This window comes from Hemibagrus wyckioides, linkage group LG09 (assembly GCF_019097595.1).
Source record: "Hemibagrus wyckioides isolate EC202008001 linkage group LG09, SWU_Hwy_1.0, whole genome shotgun sequence".
Lineage (NCBI taxonomy): Eukaryota > Metazoa > Chordata > Actinopteri > Siluriformes > Bagridae > Hemibagrus > Hemibagrus wyckioides.
This window is the reverse complement of record NC_080718.1, coordinates 22,011,972-22,031,872: the sequence shown is the minus strand read 5'-3', so window position 1 is coordinate 22,031,872 and position 19,901 is coordinate 22,011,972. Positions and strand designations below refer to the sequence as shown.

General features: G+C 38.2%; 1 protein-coding gene across 1 annotated transcript; it reads left to right on the top strand.

Annotated features, from left to right (window-relative positions):
* Positions 1-4,849: 4,849 nt before the first annotated feature.
* Positions 4,850-19,797, top strand: gnmt (glycine N-methyltransferase). Its single transcript, XM_058398969.1, has 6 exons — positions 4,850-5,143; positions 14,695-14,822; positions 14,920-15,033; positions 15,110-15,252; positions 16,763-16,887; positions 17,656-19,797. Exons 1-6 carry the CDS (start codon positions 4,938-4,940, stop codon positions 17,825-17,827), a joined length of 888 nt encoding a protein of 295 aa, XP_058254952.1. The 5' UTR covers positions 4,850-4,937; the 3' UTR covers positions 17,828-19,797.
* The last annotated feature ends 104 nt before the right edge of the window (positions 19,798-19,901 follow it).

The following is a 19,901-nucleotide window of genomic DNA, read 5'->3' as shown; positions in this document are numbered from 1 at the left end:
AAAACCTATTCTAACACCAAGTCATGCACTAACACCACTACACCAACAGAGGGCTCCCTCTCCTGCGTTTAACACACTCCCTGCTCCGGTCACTTTATCTTCTACAATAATATTCATGAACTAGTTCAGTACAGGGTTTTGCCAATTATTTCATTTAATCAATTCTGACCTGTTGCTTGATGATATTGATTCCTTTCTATGACCTTGCTTCATTTGTTATTTCTCTAATGGATTTTGCCCTCTGATGTTTATCTAGTTTTTTTCTGACTAGACTTACTGACTGGATTACAAAACTGTTTAGGATTTCTCCCAGCACACTGAGTGTAAACATCTACATCTATACTAACACTGTGAGCTTCAAGTTCAAGCAAAAAGGGGTTCTTCTTAATTGTGTTCATTTGAAGAAAGAAAGAAAGAAAGAAAGAAAGAAAGAAAGAAAGAAAGAAAGAAAAGAAAAAGTAAACTAAAACTGCAATTTTTATATATCAGTAAAGCTGAAATTATTTGGATAATTGCAAACAATGTTAGAAAGAAAAGAAATGAAAAGAAAAGAAAACTAAAACTAAAACTAAAACTAAAACTAAAACTAAAACTAAAACTAAAACTACAAAATATTATTTAACTGAAACTGAAACGATTTTGGAAAATTACATATAATGTAAGAAAGAAAGAAAGAAAGAAAGAAAGAAAGAAAGAAAGAAAGAAAGAAAGAAAGAGCAACTTGAAAGTATTATATCACTGACACTAAAATAATTTAGAAAATTGAAAAAAAGTTAAAAAAAATATATATATATATATAAAGAGAAATAAATAAATAAATAAATAAACAGAAAATAAATAAAAACAAAACAAAAGACAAGTATATAAAATAGATGGATACATAAATAAACAAACAAACAAAACAAAATGTGTTAATTCATTCATTTTAAATAATAGTCCATGTCTGTATTTCACCTGCACCTTCTCAAGCACTTGCTCTAGACGTCCAAACAGCTGAGACACTTCTCTTCACATCTAAAAACATTCCTCTTCATGTAGAGTATTTAAATTAGCTCTTTACTTAAAAATATTCTTGTGTTATCTGTGTGCTTTCCTTGCTATACCATCTCCCATACAGAGTTTTAAGGCTAAGATTATTCTTAGTCCATGACCTAGTGAACCAGTATCAGGACAAATTTACTGACAGAGACGTCAAAGCACCTCTGTACGCCACTCAGGATAAAGAAATCTGCCAAAGAATGAATGAAAGAAAAAAAGAAAGAAAGAAAGAAAGAAAGAAAGAAAGAAAGGAAATGTAAACGTCTGAGACTATGACTATGGACAGTGTTTAATTAAATACATTGTTCATTAATTAAATACATTGTTCACTGTATACTGTTTATTACCGTACATACAGTAAGCACTGTTTTAATGTACTTTGTAATGTGTATCATTGAATGTCACTGTAAAAAGACACAAAAAAAGGTTATTTTTACGAGTTTGTCATAAAATTTTAATGTTGAACTGCTGACAAGATTTCTCCTAAATTCAAAATATAACTATTGTTATTTCGAGTGTATATTTAAAGGAAATGACAACACATCAAAAATAACCCAAGATCATGCAGTATTTGCTGAGCTTTAATAACTCTAATAAAACAAAATGCAAATAATTTGTAAACAAATTGTGTTAATGCTTTGGCTAAATAACATTAAGAAATCAGTATTTGGTGGAATAACCCCGATTTGCATGCGTTTTGGCTCCATGATCTCCACCAGTTTTTCACATTGCTGTTGTGGAACTTTATACCACTCTTTTTGCAAAAAAGCAAACAGCTCAGCTTTGCTTGATGGTTTGTAACCATCCATCTTCCTCTTGATGACATTCCAGAGGTTTTCAATAGGGTTCAGATCTGGAGATTAGGCAGTGGTCTCTTATTTTTTTCTCTAGAGCTGTATATATTTGTGCTGTATGCAATAGACACTGACTGTTTAATTTGACTCTGCAGTAGAACTAAATCAACGTGTTTTTGTTTTGCACTTGCTTAATATACATTTCAAAAGTTTGAACTAAAAGTTTAACTAAAAATAAATAGAAATAAAGGAATTTTACTGAAATATCAGGTTAGCAAATCTATCTCTAACTTTCTTCCCGATTCTGTACTGTCGTTTCCTGCCATTGATTCCTGCCTATGACCCTTGCTTTGTTTGTCATTTCTCTGTTGGATTTTGCCCTTTGATTGATGATTATCTTTATAATCGGTGCCTTGACTTCCTGTCTGGTTTATGACTGGTTTGGCTTTGATGATAAATCCCCGGCAGATAACCTCTGACCTCTGACCCTTTCCTTGAGTCTCTGTGCTTACACCTACTCTATTTTTGGTAAAACGTTTCTAAAGGATTTGTTTAAATCAGTTCATTGTAAGCCCAAACATCCTGTAGCAAAACGCACTACAGAGAATATCCACCATCTCTTGCTATAAGACTGTAGAATTCATCTGAAGGAAATCTCGACTGGTGCAGTGAATTACAGCGATTATTCAAACATTATACCTAATTCTTTCATAAAAATATAAATACCTGACCTGAACATACATTCCTGGCTAGAAAGAATCAGCCCCATTATTTATTTGTGTAGTGCTTTTAACAGTGGACATTGTCACAAAGTAGCTTTACAGGAATAAATCAATAAAAATATTTAAAAACAAATAGAATGTTTAACATTTAAATTTCTATATAATTTTTAAATAATATTATATTTAAATTAACTATATTTATTGCTCAAAACATTATTTTCTAGCCACTGGTGGTGCTGTCATTCTTGGTTTCATAAAAATCCAAAATAATTCACATTAAGGCTTTAAAAACTAATTTTACAAAAAGGAAAACTGATTTCAATGTCAAAAATAGAACAATATATCAATCACATTTTTTTTTTTAACTTTGAGAGACAGGCAGCTTAACTATGCTAGGCCATTAATACCAGCTGTAATGATCCTATATTTATAATACACACCAAATACTTTGATGACCTACCGGCTATTAATCATATTAAAGCATTATATCCTGATGCAAAAGTATTAAAACAGAAAGATTAGATTCAACTTTGTCACTGTAAAGAGTACAAAGAAGAAGGCAATAAATGGAATTTAGAAATACGTGTAAGATGCTTAGCCTCATGTTGTGCATGGATTGCTATCGAGATAATGCTTCACATTATTTACAGCATTAGATGACTATAAACTTAAGTATTAATAAAGCATTTTGCTCTGGATTTCCTGTATCTGGTCAGTCAGACAGTATCACAGCTTTATATTAATGCAATTGTTCTAATATAAGCCTCCTGACTTCTTCTTGACTTCTAATACATTGTGTAACAAGTAATTAACCGAGATTAGAGCAAATGCTCCATATAATCTAAGACAATTAAGACTTAGACTCTTTTTGGAAGGAGTCTCCAGGGTCAGCACTTTGTCTTGGTCATTAAGTTGTCTGCCACATAGATTTTTTGTGTCCTTTAAGCTTAATGAGACAACAATTGAGGTTAGCCCATCTGCTATTCTTTCTCATGTTCAGAAAGCTATATCACAGGATCTAAAGTGTCTATAAACTGACTATAAAGTGCCTGTAAAACACAAGCAAGCATTCTGGACCAGTCAGCATTCCAAAAGAGCTTTCTCAGCCACTTAATACACTTGTGCTGAGGCTATGGCTTTGACAATAATATTCCATCTTGTTCGAATTAAGTAAGCAATAAGAAGAATTTAACTATGCAACTTTAAAAGCATGAGCCTGTTATTAAGCAGCATAACACCACCCCATTTCTGTGCACCCTTAGGACACAACGCTGCATTTCATGCTTTACATAGGACATGTTTACTGAGGAAATGTTCATGAATCTTTTTTTTTTTTTTAAATCAAACAAATGACCCATTGACCAGTGTTTGTTCCATTACTATAAATGTATGGAATTAAGAACAATTTAAAACATTGTTTACTTTCATTATCTATAGTCTATTAATGTTAGAGATGTGTTAGATAAGATAAGATAAGATAAGATAAGATAAGATCATCCTTTATTTGCCTTTGTTAGCATTGTTACACCTGCAAAGGGATAGCAGCTAATAAAAAGACAATATCAAGGCAAGGTAAGTTGAAGATATTAAAGAGAGACATAAAAAGTCAGACTCAAAATAAAAGATAGCCATCTATATAAAATATTATACAAAGTATATAAATGTACAATAATAATAGTAATAATAATTTTATAATAATTTAATAATCTGTTATACAAAAATATGCAAATAATAATAATAATAATAATAATAATATTAGTAATAATAATAATAATAATTAACAATCTGTTATCAAGATAAAGAAACTATTAAGATATAGAAATATAAAAAGTGTCCTTGCTTAACTATTTTATTTATTATGGTATTGATCAACATCCTACACTGCATTGCCAAAAGTATTGGGACACCCAACACTATTGGCAGTATAGGGTAAGATGTTGATCAATGCAATAATAAATAAATTAGTTAAGGGTGTCCCAAATCTTTTGGCAATGCAGTGTAGGATCTTCATCAATGCCATAATAAATAAATAAATAAGTTAAGGGTCTCTAAAGCGTTTGCATATTTCTAAAAGATCTATATTTGTACAATGGCGCTGTTTATTGGTCTAATAACTGCACGTGGCGTACAGCTGCCTAGAAATGTGATGAAACAGCAAATAAGGCGGAGCCACGTTCCCTTGAAAACGTCACCGCGGCTTTGAACCAATAAAAATGTGGGCGTGAGGGAACGCTGGAATCTGATTGGTTCAAAGTTCTTCCTGTGAGTTCGCTTCCGTATATAAATAATAATAGCTAAGGTTCTGCATGGTCTGTGCACGCGCCGCGTTCAGACAATAAGCTCCGGTTTCTCATCTTCATCACAAGTCCAGTTTAACGGCAGGATGGTGGACAGTATTTACCGCACGCGCTCTCTCGGTGTGGCCGCTGTCGGCCTGCCGGATCAGTACGCGGACGGTAAAGCGGCTAAAGTGTGGCAGCTGTACATCGGAGACACGAAGAGCCGCACGGAGGAGTACCGCAGCTGGGTGGTGTCTCTGCTCAAACAACAGGGCTGTAAGATGGTGCTGGATGTGGCGTGCGGCACGGGGTAATTCCTGACACACACACACCTACATTCCCCAGATCCTGACCCTCATCATTTGCACATTTATTGTATCGTACATACACACACACACACACACACCTACATTTCCCTGATCCTGACCCTTAGCACATTTATTTTGTCTCTCACACACACACACACACACACACACCACTTCATTTCCCTGATCCTGACCCTCAGCACATTTATTGTATCTCACACACACACACACCACTAATTTTACCAGGTCCTGACCCTCATCATTTGCACGTTTATTGTATCGTACACACACCACTACATTTCCCTGATCCTGACCCTCATCATTTGCACATTAATTGTGTCGTCCTGCTCATCTGTCACTGAGTGTCACCTCATGACACATTAAGGGTAGGGGATTGCATCATCTTGTGCTTCCTGTGCATGTTGTTTAAACAAGGTTAAAAATAGCATTGTATCGCATTAACGACTAAACTGATCAGTTCCTTAAGAAAAGCTATGAAGAAATAGTGAAGAAGGGAACAAGAAAGACTTTGATGTATTATATACTGTGAAATTCTTTTCTTTGCATATCTTAACTTGTCAGGAAGTTGGGGTCTGAGCACTGGGGTCAGAGCTATGATATGGGAGCCGACAGGTTCACGGACTTGCTCTAGGACCTGACAGGTCCTAGGACTTGATAACTTATGATCAGTAGCGCAGAGTCTTAACCAGTGAAAATTGTAGGTTCTATTCATAAGAACCAGAAAATCCTGCTCTGGTGTAGTTTAACCTGCTCCAGCTATGTTAATTTACCTGCTCTTAAATATGTTTTTACATACTTTGTTGTTTTTCTTCTCTAACATACACTGTACCACCAAAGGTTTGTGGTAGCTTAGTGGCTAAGGCGTTGGACTGCTCACCTGAAGGGTATGAGATCAAATCCCAGGTTCATCAAGCTGTCACTGCTGGGTGCCTAAACAAGGCCCTTAATGCTCAATTGTATTAAGTGAGATAAGTCCCTCTGGATAAGGGCGTCTGCCAAATGCCAGAAATGTAAATGAAAGGTTTGTGTATAACTATAACACGCATAAGCCTGCTGTTCCAGATTAAGTCCCAACGCTTTTGTTTTTATAATCATCTACATTCTTCTAGGAAGGCTTTAAACTAGATTTTGGAGCATGGCTCTGCTGGATGCTTATTCATCCATGAAAGCATTAATAAGTTGATGTCAAGCGAGAATGCCTGGGGTGAAGTCTTCATTCAAATTCATTCCAAAGGGTTTCAGTGGAGTTGAGGTCAGGACTTTGACGAGCCTTGGCAAATCCTGTCTTTGTAGAGCCATCTTAGTAGACAGGGGCACTGCCACACTGAATCAGGCTTAATTCTAACGAAGGGAAATTGTAAAGCTACAGCATACAAGACATTCTATACAAGACATTCTATATAATTCTTTGTGGCAACAGACTGGGGAAGGACAACATGTGGGTGTGATGGTCAGGCAGCTGTATAATGTACATATCTGATCAAATTAGCAGGCCACATGGGTGTGTCCAAGCAAGGTAAACATTACAGTGTGTGGAACCACTGATATAACTCACTAAACCCAGTCATCACTTGTCCTTAAATAGGAAATTAATTCAACTGTCCAGGAGTCCAGACCAGAGTTTGGCTCACTGGTCATATGTAGTGTACTTTGTCTCCAGTAGGGAGTCATTTAAGGCTCAGCCACCCGTTTACTGACCTTGACAGTGCTATGCTCTTTCTGAGTAATGTTGATAGCCGGTGGTGACACAGTTTTGGCTGGAGCTGTTTCATAATAACCTAGAGAAACCCCTACAGCATGCTCTACACATTTCAGTGATTTCAGATCAGTATCTCGAACTTCTCACATCATGAGCATGAGTATGGAGTACTGTATTATTCAAAATGAAGGGAATAAATATGCATATGTGTAAATAATAAAATAGTAAATGTAGTAATTAAGTGTGTAATAAAAATATAAGTGGATACAATATTTTATGAAACAATTCAATATATGAACTACTACATTATTTTATCCTAGTTATTTTTACTACAGCATTATTACCGCATGTCGTTATGCCATATTTGCAATCACACTCTGTTATAATTCTGTCACTCAACACAAACTGAACCTGTGTAGTGAATAGCTAATCCTTTATTACTCATTGTTTTGCCTGGAACAAGCTGTGTGCGTGTGTGCGTGTGTGCGTGTGTGCGTGTGTGTGTGAGACTACCAGCTAATAAATGCTTATCGCAAAGTTATTCTAGGTATTGTGCAAACAGAAGTACATGGAAGACCTGTGTGAAAATGAATTTGTAGTAGAAACAAGGAAGTTGATGCAGTCCAAGAATATATCATCCAAACATACAAAAAGCCAGTCGGGCATTACGTTAAAAAAATCTGTATGTAGCTCCCTATCTGCATGTGTATGCTTCTGAGTGTGTATAGGTGTTTGGGAGTGTGTGTGTGTGTTTTGGTTTGTGTGAGTGTATATAGGTGTTTGGGAGGGTGTGTGTGAGAGAGTATAGGTGTGTGTGAGTGTGTATAGGTGTTTGGGAGGATGTGTGTGAGTGTGTTTTGGTTTGTGTCAGAGAATATGTGTGTGAGTGTGTATAGGTGTTTGGGAGTGTGTGTGTGTGAGTGTGTATAGGTGTTTGGGAGGGTGTGTGTGAGTGTGTATAGGTGTTTGGGAGGGTGTGTGTGAGTGTGTTTTGGTTTGTGTGAGTGTATATAGGTGTTTGGGAGGGTGTGTGTGAGTGTGTATAGGTGTTTGGGAGGGTGTGTGTGAGTGTGTATAGGTGTTTGGGAGGATGTGTGTGAGTGTGTTTTGGTTTGTGTCAGAGAATATGTGTGTGAGTGTGTATAGGTGTTTGGGAGTGTGTGTGTGTGAGTGTGTATAGGTGTTTGGGAGGGTGTGTGTGAGTGTGTATAGGTGTTTGGGAGGGTGTGTGTGAGTGTGTTTTGGTTTGTGTGAGTGTATATAGGTGTTTGGGAGGGTGTGTGTGAGTGTGTATAGGTGTTTGGGAGGGTGTGTGTGAGTGTGTTTTGCTTTGTGTGAGTGTATATAGGTGTTTGGGAAGGTGTGTGTGAGTGTGTTTTGGTGTGTGTGAATGTGTATAGGTGTTTGGGAGGATGTGTGTGAGTGTGTTTTGGTTTGTGTGTGTGTATATAGGTGTTTGGGAGGATGTGTGTGTGAGTGTATATAGGTGTTTGGGAGGGTGTGTGTGAGAGTATAGGTGTGTGTGAGTGTATATAGGTGTTTGGGAGGGTGTGTGTGAGTGTGTTTTGGTTTGTGTGAGAGAGTATAGGTGTGTGTGAGTGTATATAGGTGTTTGGGAGGGTGTGTGTGAGAGTATAGGTGTGTGTGAGTGTGTATAGCTGTTTGGGAGGGTGTGTGTGAGAGAGTATAGCTGTTTGGGAGGGTGTGTGTGAGAGAGTATAGGTGTGTGTGAGTGTATATAGGTGTTTGGGAGGGTGTGTGTGAGTGTGTTTTGGTTTGTGTGAGAGAGTATAGGTGTGTGAGTGTGTATAGGTGTTTGGGAGGGTGTGTGCGAGAGAGTATAGGTGTGTGAGTGTGTATAGGTGTTTGGGAGGGTGTGTGCGAGAGAGTATAGGTGTGTGAGTGTGTATAGGTGTTTGGGAGGGTGTGTGTGAGAGTATAGGTGTGTGTGAGTGTATATAGGTGTTTGGGAGGGTGTGTGTGAGTGTGTTTTGGTTTGTGTGAGAGAGTATAGGTGTGTGTGAGTGTATATAGGTGTTTGGGAGGGTGTGTGTGAGTGTGTTTTGGTTTGTGTGAGAGAGTATAGGTGTGTGTGAGTGTATATAGGTGTTTGGGAGGGTGTGTGTGAGTGTGTTTTGGTTTGTGTGAGAGAGTATAGGTGTGTGTGAGTGTGTATAGGTGTTTGGGAGGGTGTGTGTGAGAGAGTATAGGTGTGTGAGTGTGTATAGGTGTTTGGGAGGGTGTGTGTGAGAGAGTATAGGTGTGTGAGTGTGTATAGGTGTTTGGGAGGGTGTGTGTGAGAGAGTATAGGTGTGTGAGTGTGTATAGGTGTTTGGGAGGGTGTGTGCGAGAGAGTATAGGTGTGTGAGTGTGTATAGGTGTTTGGGAGGGTGTGTGCGAGAGAGTATAGGTGTGTGAGTGTGTATAGGTGTTTGGGAGGGTGTGTGCGAGAGAGTATAGGTGTGTGAGTGTGTATAGGTGTTTGGGAGGGTGTGTGCGAGAGAGTATAGGTGTGTGTGAGTGTGTATAGGTGTTTGGGAGGGTGTGTGCGAGAGAGTATAGGTGTGTGTGAGCAATGTTGGGAAGGTTACTTTGGAAGTAATAGGTTACAGATTACAAGTTACTCTGTTTAAAATGTAATAAGTAGTGTAACTTTTCAATTACTTAATAAAAGTAAAGTAACTGATTACATTTGATTAGTTTTTGATTACGTTTAAGTTTCTAATGGATATTTTAAACTAAATCATTTCCAAACACTTATACCAGGCAGGGTTAACCTTACAGTAGTACTCAACTCTGTTTACTGTTATTTTACTGTTATATACTGTTATGAATCTTTCATCACTTGAATTAAGATTATATTGATTTAATTTTAAGCACAGCCACCACAAAACCAGACTTCAGAAGAAAAATTGTTCAATACTGTTTTAGGAATCAAATCTTTGCATAGCTATGACAGGACACACTGGCAAGTAACAATGCCTTGGAAAAAAAAACAATCTGAAAAGAGTCATCATAATGTACGCTACAGTGCTAAAATAACTAAGTTATATTAGATCCGACACATTTTTAAGGAGGAAAAATGTGAGCTATATATTTTCTGTCAAAGGGTTCATAAAAAGTGTGTCTGGTAAAGGCAGCTAGCAGCAGGGACAATTTTAGGATTTTCATTTAAGGGGGGGCGCTGAAAGACGGGGAGGAGCCGAAGTCTGCCGCCGCTTTCATGTGAACTTTAAAGGGGACTGAGACGATCACCAAGTTGTGTACAGTTTATCGGGAATCGCAGAATTTTTAGGGGGGCTGAGTAGAAATGTTAGGGGGGGCTAAAGCCCCCCTAAAAATGGCCTAGCGATGCCCATGGCTAGCAGACTAGTTCTGAATGTTTTGTATACAGGTCTTGAGTACACTATGGGCTCGATGAATGCGCAGGCGTGTTTTAGCAGCTTCAGTAAATCAACTGACCACTCCGTCACTTTTTATTATACAGAAACGAGTAATATGTCATTCCAAACTAAAGGGTCTGTTTTTATTTCTCTACACTCACAATAATGACAAAAATTTTACATTTTAAATATATTATAAACTAAAGAAAGGCTAGGTTACAGACCTGCAGATGCTTCCTCAGGTTCAACATTGAAGCCTTTGATGCTGAAAGCATTTTAACAGCCGGCAAACAAATTTCCCACTGAACTGTTATATTTGTGTTTGGGAGGGTTTGAGTGAGTTTGTCTAGGTGTTTGTGAGGGTGTGTTTGTGTAGGTGTTTGGGAGGGTTTGAGTGAGTTTGTCTAGGTGTTTGTGAGGGTGTGTTTGTGTAGGTGTTTGTGAGGGTTTGTGTGAGTTTGTATAGGTGTTTGTGAGGGTGTGTGTATAGGTGTTTGGGAGGGTGTGTGAGTGTCTGTAGGTGTGTGTAAGTGTGTATAGGTATTTGTGAGGATGTATAGGTGTTTGGGAGGGTGTGTGTGAGTGTGTATAGGTGTTTGGGAGGGTTTGTGTGAGTTTGTATAGGTGTTTGTGAGGGTGTGTGTATAGGTGTTTGGGAGGGTGTGTGTGTGTATAGATGTTTGTGAGGGTGTGTGTAAGTGTGTATAGGTATTTGTGAGGATGTATAGGTGTTTGGGAGGGTGTGTGTGTGTATAGATGTTTGTGAGGGTGTGTGTAAGTGTGTATAGGTATTTGTGAGGATGTATAGGTGTTTGGGAGGGTATGTGTGAGTGTGTATAGGTGTTTGGCACCACCAGCTGCTACTCTGCTCAGACAGATTTTTAAGATATAAATATTGGTAATGACATTCTTTCATTTAGGACTAACTGAAGATCTTTCAGATAGAGATTCCTGTGGTTAGAGTTACTACAGAAGGTCCTAAGATTGCTGATGTTGACAGTCATGGGAAAGTCTGAGGTGAAGGAATGCTATCCAGACAGTTGGCTGCCTCTCTGCAAAGTTCAGAAATAGTCTCCTCAGCCATGTAATCAAAGCAGCTTACACTTTAACTTCACTTTAACTGGAACAGAACTCAGACTCTATACTGATTCATATTGCCGTTGCTTTGGTCTGAATGTGTGAGTGAACAATGATCTCCTCTGACCCTGATCTGACTGATAGATTAGAAAAGAATGGAAAAAGGTGTCATCATAAAATATGTGTTGTTATGAAATATGTTTAGTAACCAGGATAAAAAAAAAAGCATTGAGATTAAATCAAGAGCAATCTGGCCAACAACAATTAAAGACGCAACATCAATGAATATATATAAAAAAAGAAAGAAGGAAAGTTTATCATCCCTTCCACCTAAACAACACAGTTGTGCTATTACCTTCCATCACAAGTAGCTGTGCCTTTGCCAGGGATTTCCAGAGCCGTGTTTCTACGTCTATCTTACTGTAAAAAATGTTTGGTACACATTCAGTACCTGCATGTTTTATGGGATCTCACAGTGAAGGCCAGGAGCGTGGATATTCTGCCGGTTTGCAGAAAACCTTTATACTGTAATTTCATGATCCAAGAATGCAGAGTTTCAATCTGATAGTTTCTTATTTGAGGGTTTTAGTTGTGTTATGCTCCAGGGGGAGTCTCAGAAAAATTGTCAAAGGCAGAGGTGTCTGATTTTATTCGCAAAGGGCAGGTGTAGGTGCAAGGTTTTCGTTCACACCTGATTCCAGCTGTTTAGTCAGATGATCTCGGCTTTCTAGTGTTTCTAAAATATTCTATAATATTTCTACAACATATCAATATTCGATCAACCAAAGGCAAACACTCTTAGTTTAACTCTAAAAATGTCATGCACACCAATATGAAATAACTTTCAGATTAAAAATTCTACCATTTCCTTGTTAAAGATCTGTTCCTATCTCTTTATTGTGACATAATGGAGAGTCTAGAGCACGTCTATGTCGCGTAATATCAGCAGAGACAGACATTACTTAGTCTGCCGTGTCCCGAGCCGTCAGCATTTTTCTGCAGGTTTAAGGAAGAGAAGTGTATCACTCATGACCTTTATCTAAAAATAATCGCAAGACTGAATGCTTTTCAGTCTGAGGATGAAATCGTTGTATAGATTTTGCTACGGCTCAGGCTTGTCGAACTTTACCCTCTCTACCAGTGAAACAGTGACATACTAACCTGACCTAATAATAGCTTGTAGTCATACTGTTACAGCATACAGCAGCTGTTTGTACGGCAATGTACACACACATGCACACACACACACCGATAAACACACACTGTCTTTATTCAGCACTTCTCAAATATATTCATACTGCTATGGGTCTCTCAGTCACACTACCAGTACAGTTCTTTATGAAGAAAAGCATTAATAATATTTAGAGTTGAGTTATAACAATACATGTTATATACAGTTGATGACAGGGTTGCCAGATTGGGATATTTTAAAAAAAATCTCTGTGCAGCCAACGTGATCTTGTATTAAAGCAAATTTCACTGGCAATGTTATCTGATAATGTGTCTATGATGTCCAGACCAATCTTATTCTAAGAAACTGTATATTACAAAGATTAGAAGTGGGGAAAGGGGAATTATGGCATAGACCAAAAAAATGATCTGATATACATGGCTCACTTTATATACTGTACATGGCTGAGAAAAAGAAACATCTCCACATTTTCAGGCTAGAGATTTTGCTGAATCCTGTAAAAGCTGATTATGTTACCTCGAACACAGCTGAACAAACAGATCAAATGAGCTGCTAGACTGTATAGTGACTGACTATAGGATGGCCCTCAGCTACTTATTACAGGGTTACTTCACAGGTTAAATTCACTAGTTAGAAACCTATAGCATAAGTCAAATGTGATCGAATCCCCCCATGATTTTGTCGTTATTTACATTGCCCTGCCCGACTGAAATCTATGGTCATGAGGCGCTGCTGATCACAAGGCATGTACAGATGATGTCTTGCAATTTTTCACATGCATCACAGTTGTTTTGACACTTCAGTATACCATCACTCTCCTTGTGGCCTATAAATAGAAATTTCTTTGCTTCTCAAATGAAATTTGTTCCATTTGAAAGATCCCTGCCTTCTAAACGTCCATTAGTTCATTTACAAATGTAATAAACACTATGGATAAATCTGATACAGTATTGTGATATGAGCTTAAGCATGAATCATGCACCATATGCCTACACAGATGACTCAATTCAGCATATGTGAGTAAAGTGACGAAGAAGAAAATCTGTGGCCTTGAGTCCAAGAATATGGAAGTAAACATATTTCAGAAAGCAAGTCCAAGAAATGAGGTTCTGGCGAAATCTTTCTCAAGATACGCCTGAGGATTTCACACTTAACTCCTCATTATCCTAAACCAGATAGAACTAAAGATGAAGCTACTTGTCAGCAGAATCCAGCTGTAACTAATGCTCTGATGAAATGGTCAGTATTCCATTATAGAAAAAATCCTGAAGACTTTCCTGTTTTGGAAAACTTGCTTACACCATCGACACTAACGGTCACAAAACACTGCCACTGAAGACGCCTTTAAAACCCATCTCTGGTGGTGGAAGATTACGTTATTGTGTAGTTTACAATCACACATTAAAAGTTCAGTGTATGTCTGAGACTTTGCTTGTTGAACCCTTCTTGAGGTCAGTCGATCATTATTTAACTAAAATATCGCAACTGGTTCAATATTCAAGGTTTTACTGATAGGTTACTGATAGGTATGATGCAATACCTGGTGGACGGAGCAGTTTGTCTGTTCTTTATATGGCACTTGGTTTTGCATTGAATTTGCTTGTTGCGGTCCGGGACGACTCGGTTATCACTGTTGTGGAATTCCTACATTCCCAGCCCACAGATATGCGACGTTCCTTGATGGAAAAACATCATGTGTGGACTGTGTTAAATGGTAAATAAATTTCTGTACAGATTTTAGGCTCATTTATACAAATTGTCTCCAAAAGCAGCTCTGATAGGTGTTCTAGATACAAGGCCAGTTACGGGTGAATATTAATATGCTCACTATAATATGATATTGTTGTCTAAGGAGTGGTTTATTTAACATTCTTGGAAGGAGTCTCCAGTGTCAGAACTTTGTAACACTCAGTAAGCATAATATAACATGGGAGAGCCTTCAGGGCCGAGAGTTTTGTGCTTTCTGGTTTCTTGTTATTTTGATAAGCTGCATTTTTGTGCCTTGTATTGCTGTTGTATAAGAAGAAAAAAACACTATGCACTTGTACAGAAAAATAATCTCTGACTAACTCGGTCACATGACGTGATGCAGAGTCCATCTTCATGTACATCAACGGGAGATGATGACTCGGACTGAACACCAGAAACCCGTTGTGATGTTGCATAAACGTCTTCTTTTTGCAGTGTGGACTCAATCATGCTGCTGGAGGAGGGGTTTAAGGTGGTCAGTGTAGATGCCAGCGATAAGATGCTGAAGCATGCACTCAAGGAGAGATGGGAGAGGAGGAAAGAGCCAGCGTTTGATAACTGGGGTGAGAAAAGAATCCTTAATATAGCATAGAGCAACGTTCAGTTCTGTAAATAATACTAGCGTGTTTATTTTTTGGACTGATCATTTCTTTTTCTCAGTAATTGAGGAGGCTAACTGGCTTATGCTGTCCGAGGACATTCAGAAGCCAGGAGACGGATTCGATGCAGTTATCTGCCTGGGGAACTCATTTGCTCATTTACCAGATTTTAAAGGTAAAGTTTATTAATGTACAATTACTTGAGCTCGTTAATGGTTGTAGATGTATTGACTGATTTGAATATCTTCCAGGTGATCAGAGTGATCAGAAGCTGGCTCTGCAGAACATAGCCAGCATGGTGAAACCTGGAGGAATCCTGATCATCGATCACAGGAACTACGACTACATCCTTGAGACAGGAAAAGCTCCGCAGGGCAAGAACATTTATTACCAGGTATTCCAGTGTTCAAAAACACCGCATGAACCTGTAGAACTCGTTCAGTTTTCTGGGTATAATTTATGATTGGATCTGCATGGAATAAGATAAAAGACGACCAGGCATGCTTTTATAGAAAATGAATTAACAACAGGCTGGTGTGATGTGCCTGGACACAAAGCGGAGTTACTGCTATCACCCTGAAGTTGACTATACAGTGGATCCTCGGCATACGAATTTAAGTTTTTATTAGAAATAATGTAAATGCAGATAATCCGGTCCAGCCACATCAAAAATATTACCAAGGGTCCTCACAGGAAGTGGTGCCACTAAGCTTGGGCTGAAAATAGAAAAGGGCACCCACGCCACCAATCTGTCAACAAAAAAAACTGACCTAGCTTTTGACCGTGTGCTGGACACAGAATATTCGTTCCTGTCATTCTTTGTTAGACGACTCAAATCACTGCATGTGGGTAAAGTGACAAGCAAAAAAAATCTGTGGCCTTGAGTCCAAAGATATGGAAACATTTCAGAAAGCCAGTCCAAGAAATGAGGTTCTTGTGAAATCTTCTTCAAGATACGCCTACAGATTTCACATTGAACTCCTCATTAACCTAAACCAGACAAAACATGAAGCTAGTCAGCAGAGTACCTCTGATGAAATTTACCTGTTTCTAGGTAAATTTAATGCTGTGGAATGTCCGTAAAGCAGGTTAGCTCCTGTTAAGTGAAAAACACAGCATGTTGAATTATTAAGAAGCCAAAAAAAATCTTGAAGACTTTCGTGTTTTGGGAAACTTGCTTACACCATCAACACTGACTGTCACAAAACACTACCTCCTTAAAAACCCATCTCTGCAGGGCGGTACTCATAAAACTCTCATTCATTAGTGGAAGATTACGTTACTGTGTAATTAACAATTATACATTTATCTTTGTGATAAAAAAGCCATTTTTGAAGTGTTTGTACATGCAGTGTGCACTATAGGCATCCCTGTTGTTACTAAATAAATGAATACAGTCTGCATTATAATGTAGAACAGTAACCCAGCCCGCATCCCACCATCCTGTCATTGGTTATTTTCCTGTAATATCATGGACATTGTTGTTGTTGTCCTTTGGCTGCTCTCTGGTCTGGGTTGATGCAGTGGATCATCCGGTAAGCATATTTTAATCTGGCACAGATTTGATGATGGATCCCTTCCTGATGCAATTTTATCTGGGCTTTGGGACTGGCACTGAGAATTAACCCCTTATAGGCTGGACTCCTTAACGGGAACAAAAAAATGGCACATAATGCCTATGGACACAGGCCTGTCTAGCACGTGTTAGTGTAACCTCTGGATTCAGTGGATTCATCAGGGATATGCTTTCATCCAAAAACGGAACTGAATTCAAGCCTGGAGCTGTGCAAGGGTTGGGGGATTTTAATTTGTTGGTATACAAGATGTTAGTACACAACCTTCACCCACTTTTTAGACCCAAGATTCAAAAATGTTTTTTCTGCCTCTCTCTGTTTGTTCTCTAGAGTGATTTGAAACAAGACATCGACACATCTGTACTCTGGGTGAACAACAGGCCCACCATGGTGACACTGGACTACTCGCTGGAGATCTCACAACCTGAAGGATCACAGAAAGCACCTGAGACAAGGTACTACAGTAAACTGAAGGAGCTAATTTAGAGTGTTTAGAGATTTTCCTTTCAAACATGTAGCCATTTTAATGGAAAACTGGTTTATTTTCCTCTTATTAGAGGCTAAGCATCACTGTATATTATTATTATTATTATTATTATTATTATTATTATTATTATTGGTATTTTGCTTGGCATACTTGAAAACATGTGCAACCCTGGTGTGCCTTTGGAGCTCGATAGCAGACAGTGTCATTAACAGATTAATTAAAAGATTTATACACCTTCAAAAAGGGTTAGCTAATTCTTGTGTATGCCATGCGACCTGGCTCAGAGTTCAGGTTTATGTTCAGTGATGCAGCATAATCACATCCACATGCCAGCACTTGCTCATGAAACAGGAATTGCTGAACCGCTGGTGCTTCTAGATAATCAGCCCAATGAGCAAGTGTATTGTTTTATGAGATTCATGCAACTGAGGAACATACCTCCAGTTTCAACCCATATGGGTCAAAAAGGGTTTTTAATGTAATATAAATGTAAGCAAAATTTCACTGTGCTACAGACCAGTCAGGGTGCACAGGTGGTCATAATGGTCATAAAGTGCTACACTGGGTTGCCAGATAAATCACTCTAGTAGCTCTTGCAACTCATTCATGTTATTAATACTTGTATTAGGAATTACAGTTACATTTGCATGATGAATAATGATTTACATCTGTTGCTATTTATTAAGCAGACTTATAATATGAGGCAGGATATCCTAATTTCCTGTCTGTCTTACAGTAAATTCCGCTTGTCGTATTACCCGCATCGGCTGGAGAGCTTCAAGGAGCTTCTGAAGGCAGCATTCTGTGGAAAGTGCAAGCAGAAAGTATATGGTGATTTCAAGCACTATACTCCAGGACAAGGAGAAGCTCCTTGTTATTTCATCCACGTTGTTGAAAAGACTGCTTAAGTCAATCTTTATGACCCAAAATTTTATCTCTGCTATTGCCTCATGCACATTTTTTCTGCTTCATTTGCCATTGTTTTTAATGGAGGTCTGACCTTGGAAGCTTTCCACGACAACAAAGGCAGAGCTGAAGACACAACACAATGCTGCAGATCATCAGAATGTGGGAAACCCAAAGAGTACTGGGGCTTAAATGCTTATTCACCATGGTGCATCAGGCAGCTTGTGTGTGTGTGTACGCGCGCATGTGTGTGTGTGTGTGTGTGTGTGTGTACGCGCGCATGTGTGTGTGTGTGTGTGTGTGTACGCGCGCGCGCGTGTGTGTGTGTGTGTGTGTGTGTGTGTGTGTACGCGCGTGTGTGTACGCGCATGTGTACGCGTGTGTGTATGTGTACGTGTGTGTGTGTGTGCGCGCATGTGCCACTGAGTATTTTGTCCATTTCGCTCACCCAACAGCATGATAATTGTCCGATTTCTCAGCTGGAGCTACGGTTATTGCTTTTACTTAAACTTAAACTTTTATAATCTTGTTTTAATTGTACATACATACAAACCACACTGCGAAATTTTGAGTCCACAGCTACATCCCTTAACCTGAAGCTGACAAAAGGAAGTTGTGTCTAGTTTACTCATCCAGATCTTCCGTTGAAGTCAACTAGAAAGGCTTTTACAAATATGACACTTTACTTTGCTTTTCATCTAGCTTTACTACTGACAGTCTTTTGTTTATAAAGTCGTTGCTGAACTTTTATCTTACTAACAGACTGGGCCAGAAACCCAAAAATTCTTATTACTCCCTGGAGTCTGAATAAGTACAAAGTCTGTACGCATATTTTCTTTAAACATTGGCTGTTTGTGTATTGCGTCAACAGTGACCTTGAAAGGTTTACTCCACAATGAATGACTTTAATGTTTCCCAACAGTTACTAAATGTTGCGGTGTATTCTGAGTGGAAATTCACTTTGGTTAAAAGTTTCCTACTCTTCTTTGCTGTTAGTGAGATTTAGCACTCACTCATCTCTAACTAAAGAGAGTGATGCAGCAGCGCTTTAGACTCTCTATCCTCTTCATCTGTACATTCTGATTCCTTCCAAAGTCTGAATTTTATTGCTTATACCTTCGTCAAAGGCGTCGCACTTGTCATCACATACGGCTGATACACAACTAGTTGACCCGAGTCGCTGTCGTAACTGCACAACTGCACCTATTAACCTACAACATTAGAGAGGCTCACAGTTGTAAACTTCTCACTGGATTAATACAGAACTGGAAAATACAGTAGCAGCTGTATCTAATGCATCAGAAACATTTCTATAAAAGCGTTTCATGGTGGAATTTACCTTTAAGATTGTGATAGCGTTTACAAAGCTCACAGTCTCCATCTGCTGGACCGATCAGTGATTGGAGTCTAAAGGTGCACTATAGAAAAATGCATTTTCTTATTCATGCTGTTTCTTGATATGTTTTTAATGTTTCACTAGCTTAAATGTTTGTTTGGTTTGTCCTGATGAAACACCAAAGTGCAAAGTTCAGGTAGAATTTGTTCAACCACTGCTTGTCCCAAGGTGACCCGAAATGAATAAAGTGCAATTTCAGGTCACTTTAGGACCTTTTTAAGATAGTTTGTACTTTGATATATAAGGCATGTGTCAATATAATATTGTTCTTGCTTAAGTAATATTTGTTTGTAGGTCATTACATTATACTGATATAGTATTTTGCTATTCATTATTGCAATGTAATCACAAATCATCAAACTGTTGGTTATTTTAAGCCACTGGTTTTGAATCATGACGGGTTTCATTTTGGGTAAAAGTGAACAAACGGAGCAGCCTTTTTGTCCAAACCATGAACGGTGTATACTTTCTTTATGTTGATTATATAAAAAAATACTTGTAAATAATTCTAGACAAGTGAAAGGAAAGTCTTATATTTCAGAGCTTTACAGAACTTTAATTAAACTGCTGTCTTAATATTTGTGTCTGATATTATCCCAGTATGAATGTTAGTAGTCTTTCTTCTCCCTGATTTCTAAAAGAATAAAGTACATACACACATAAATATTTTGTAGAAACAC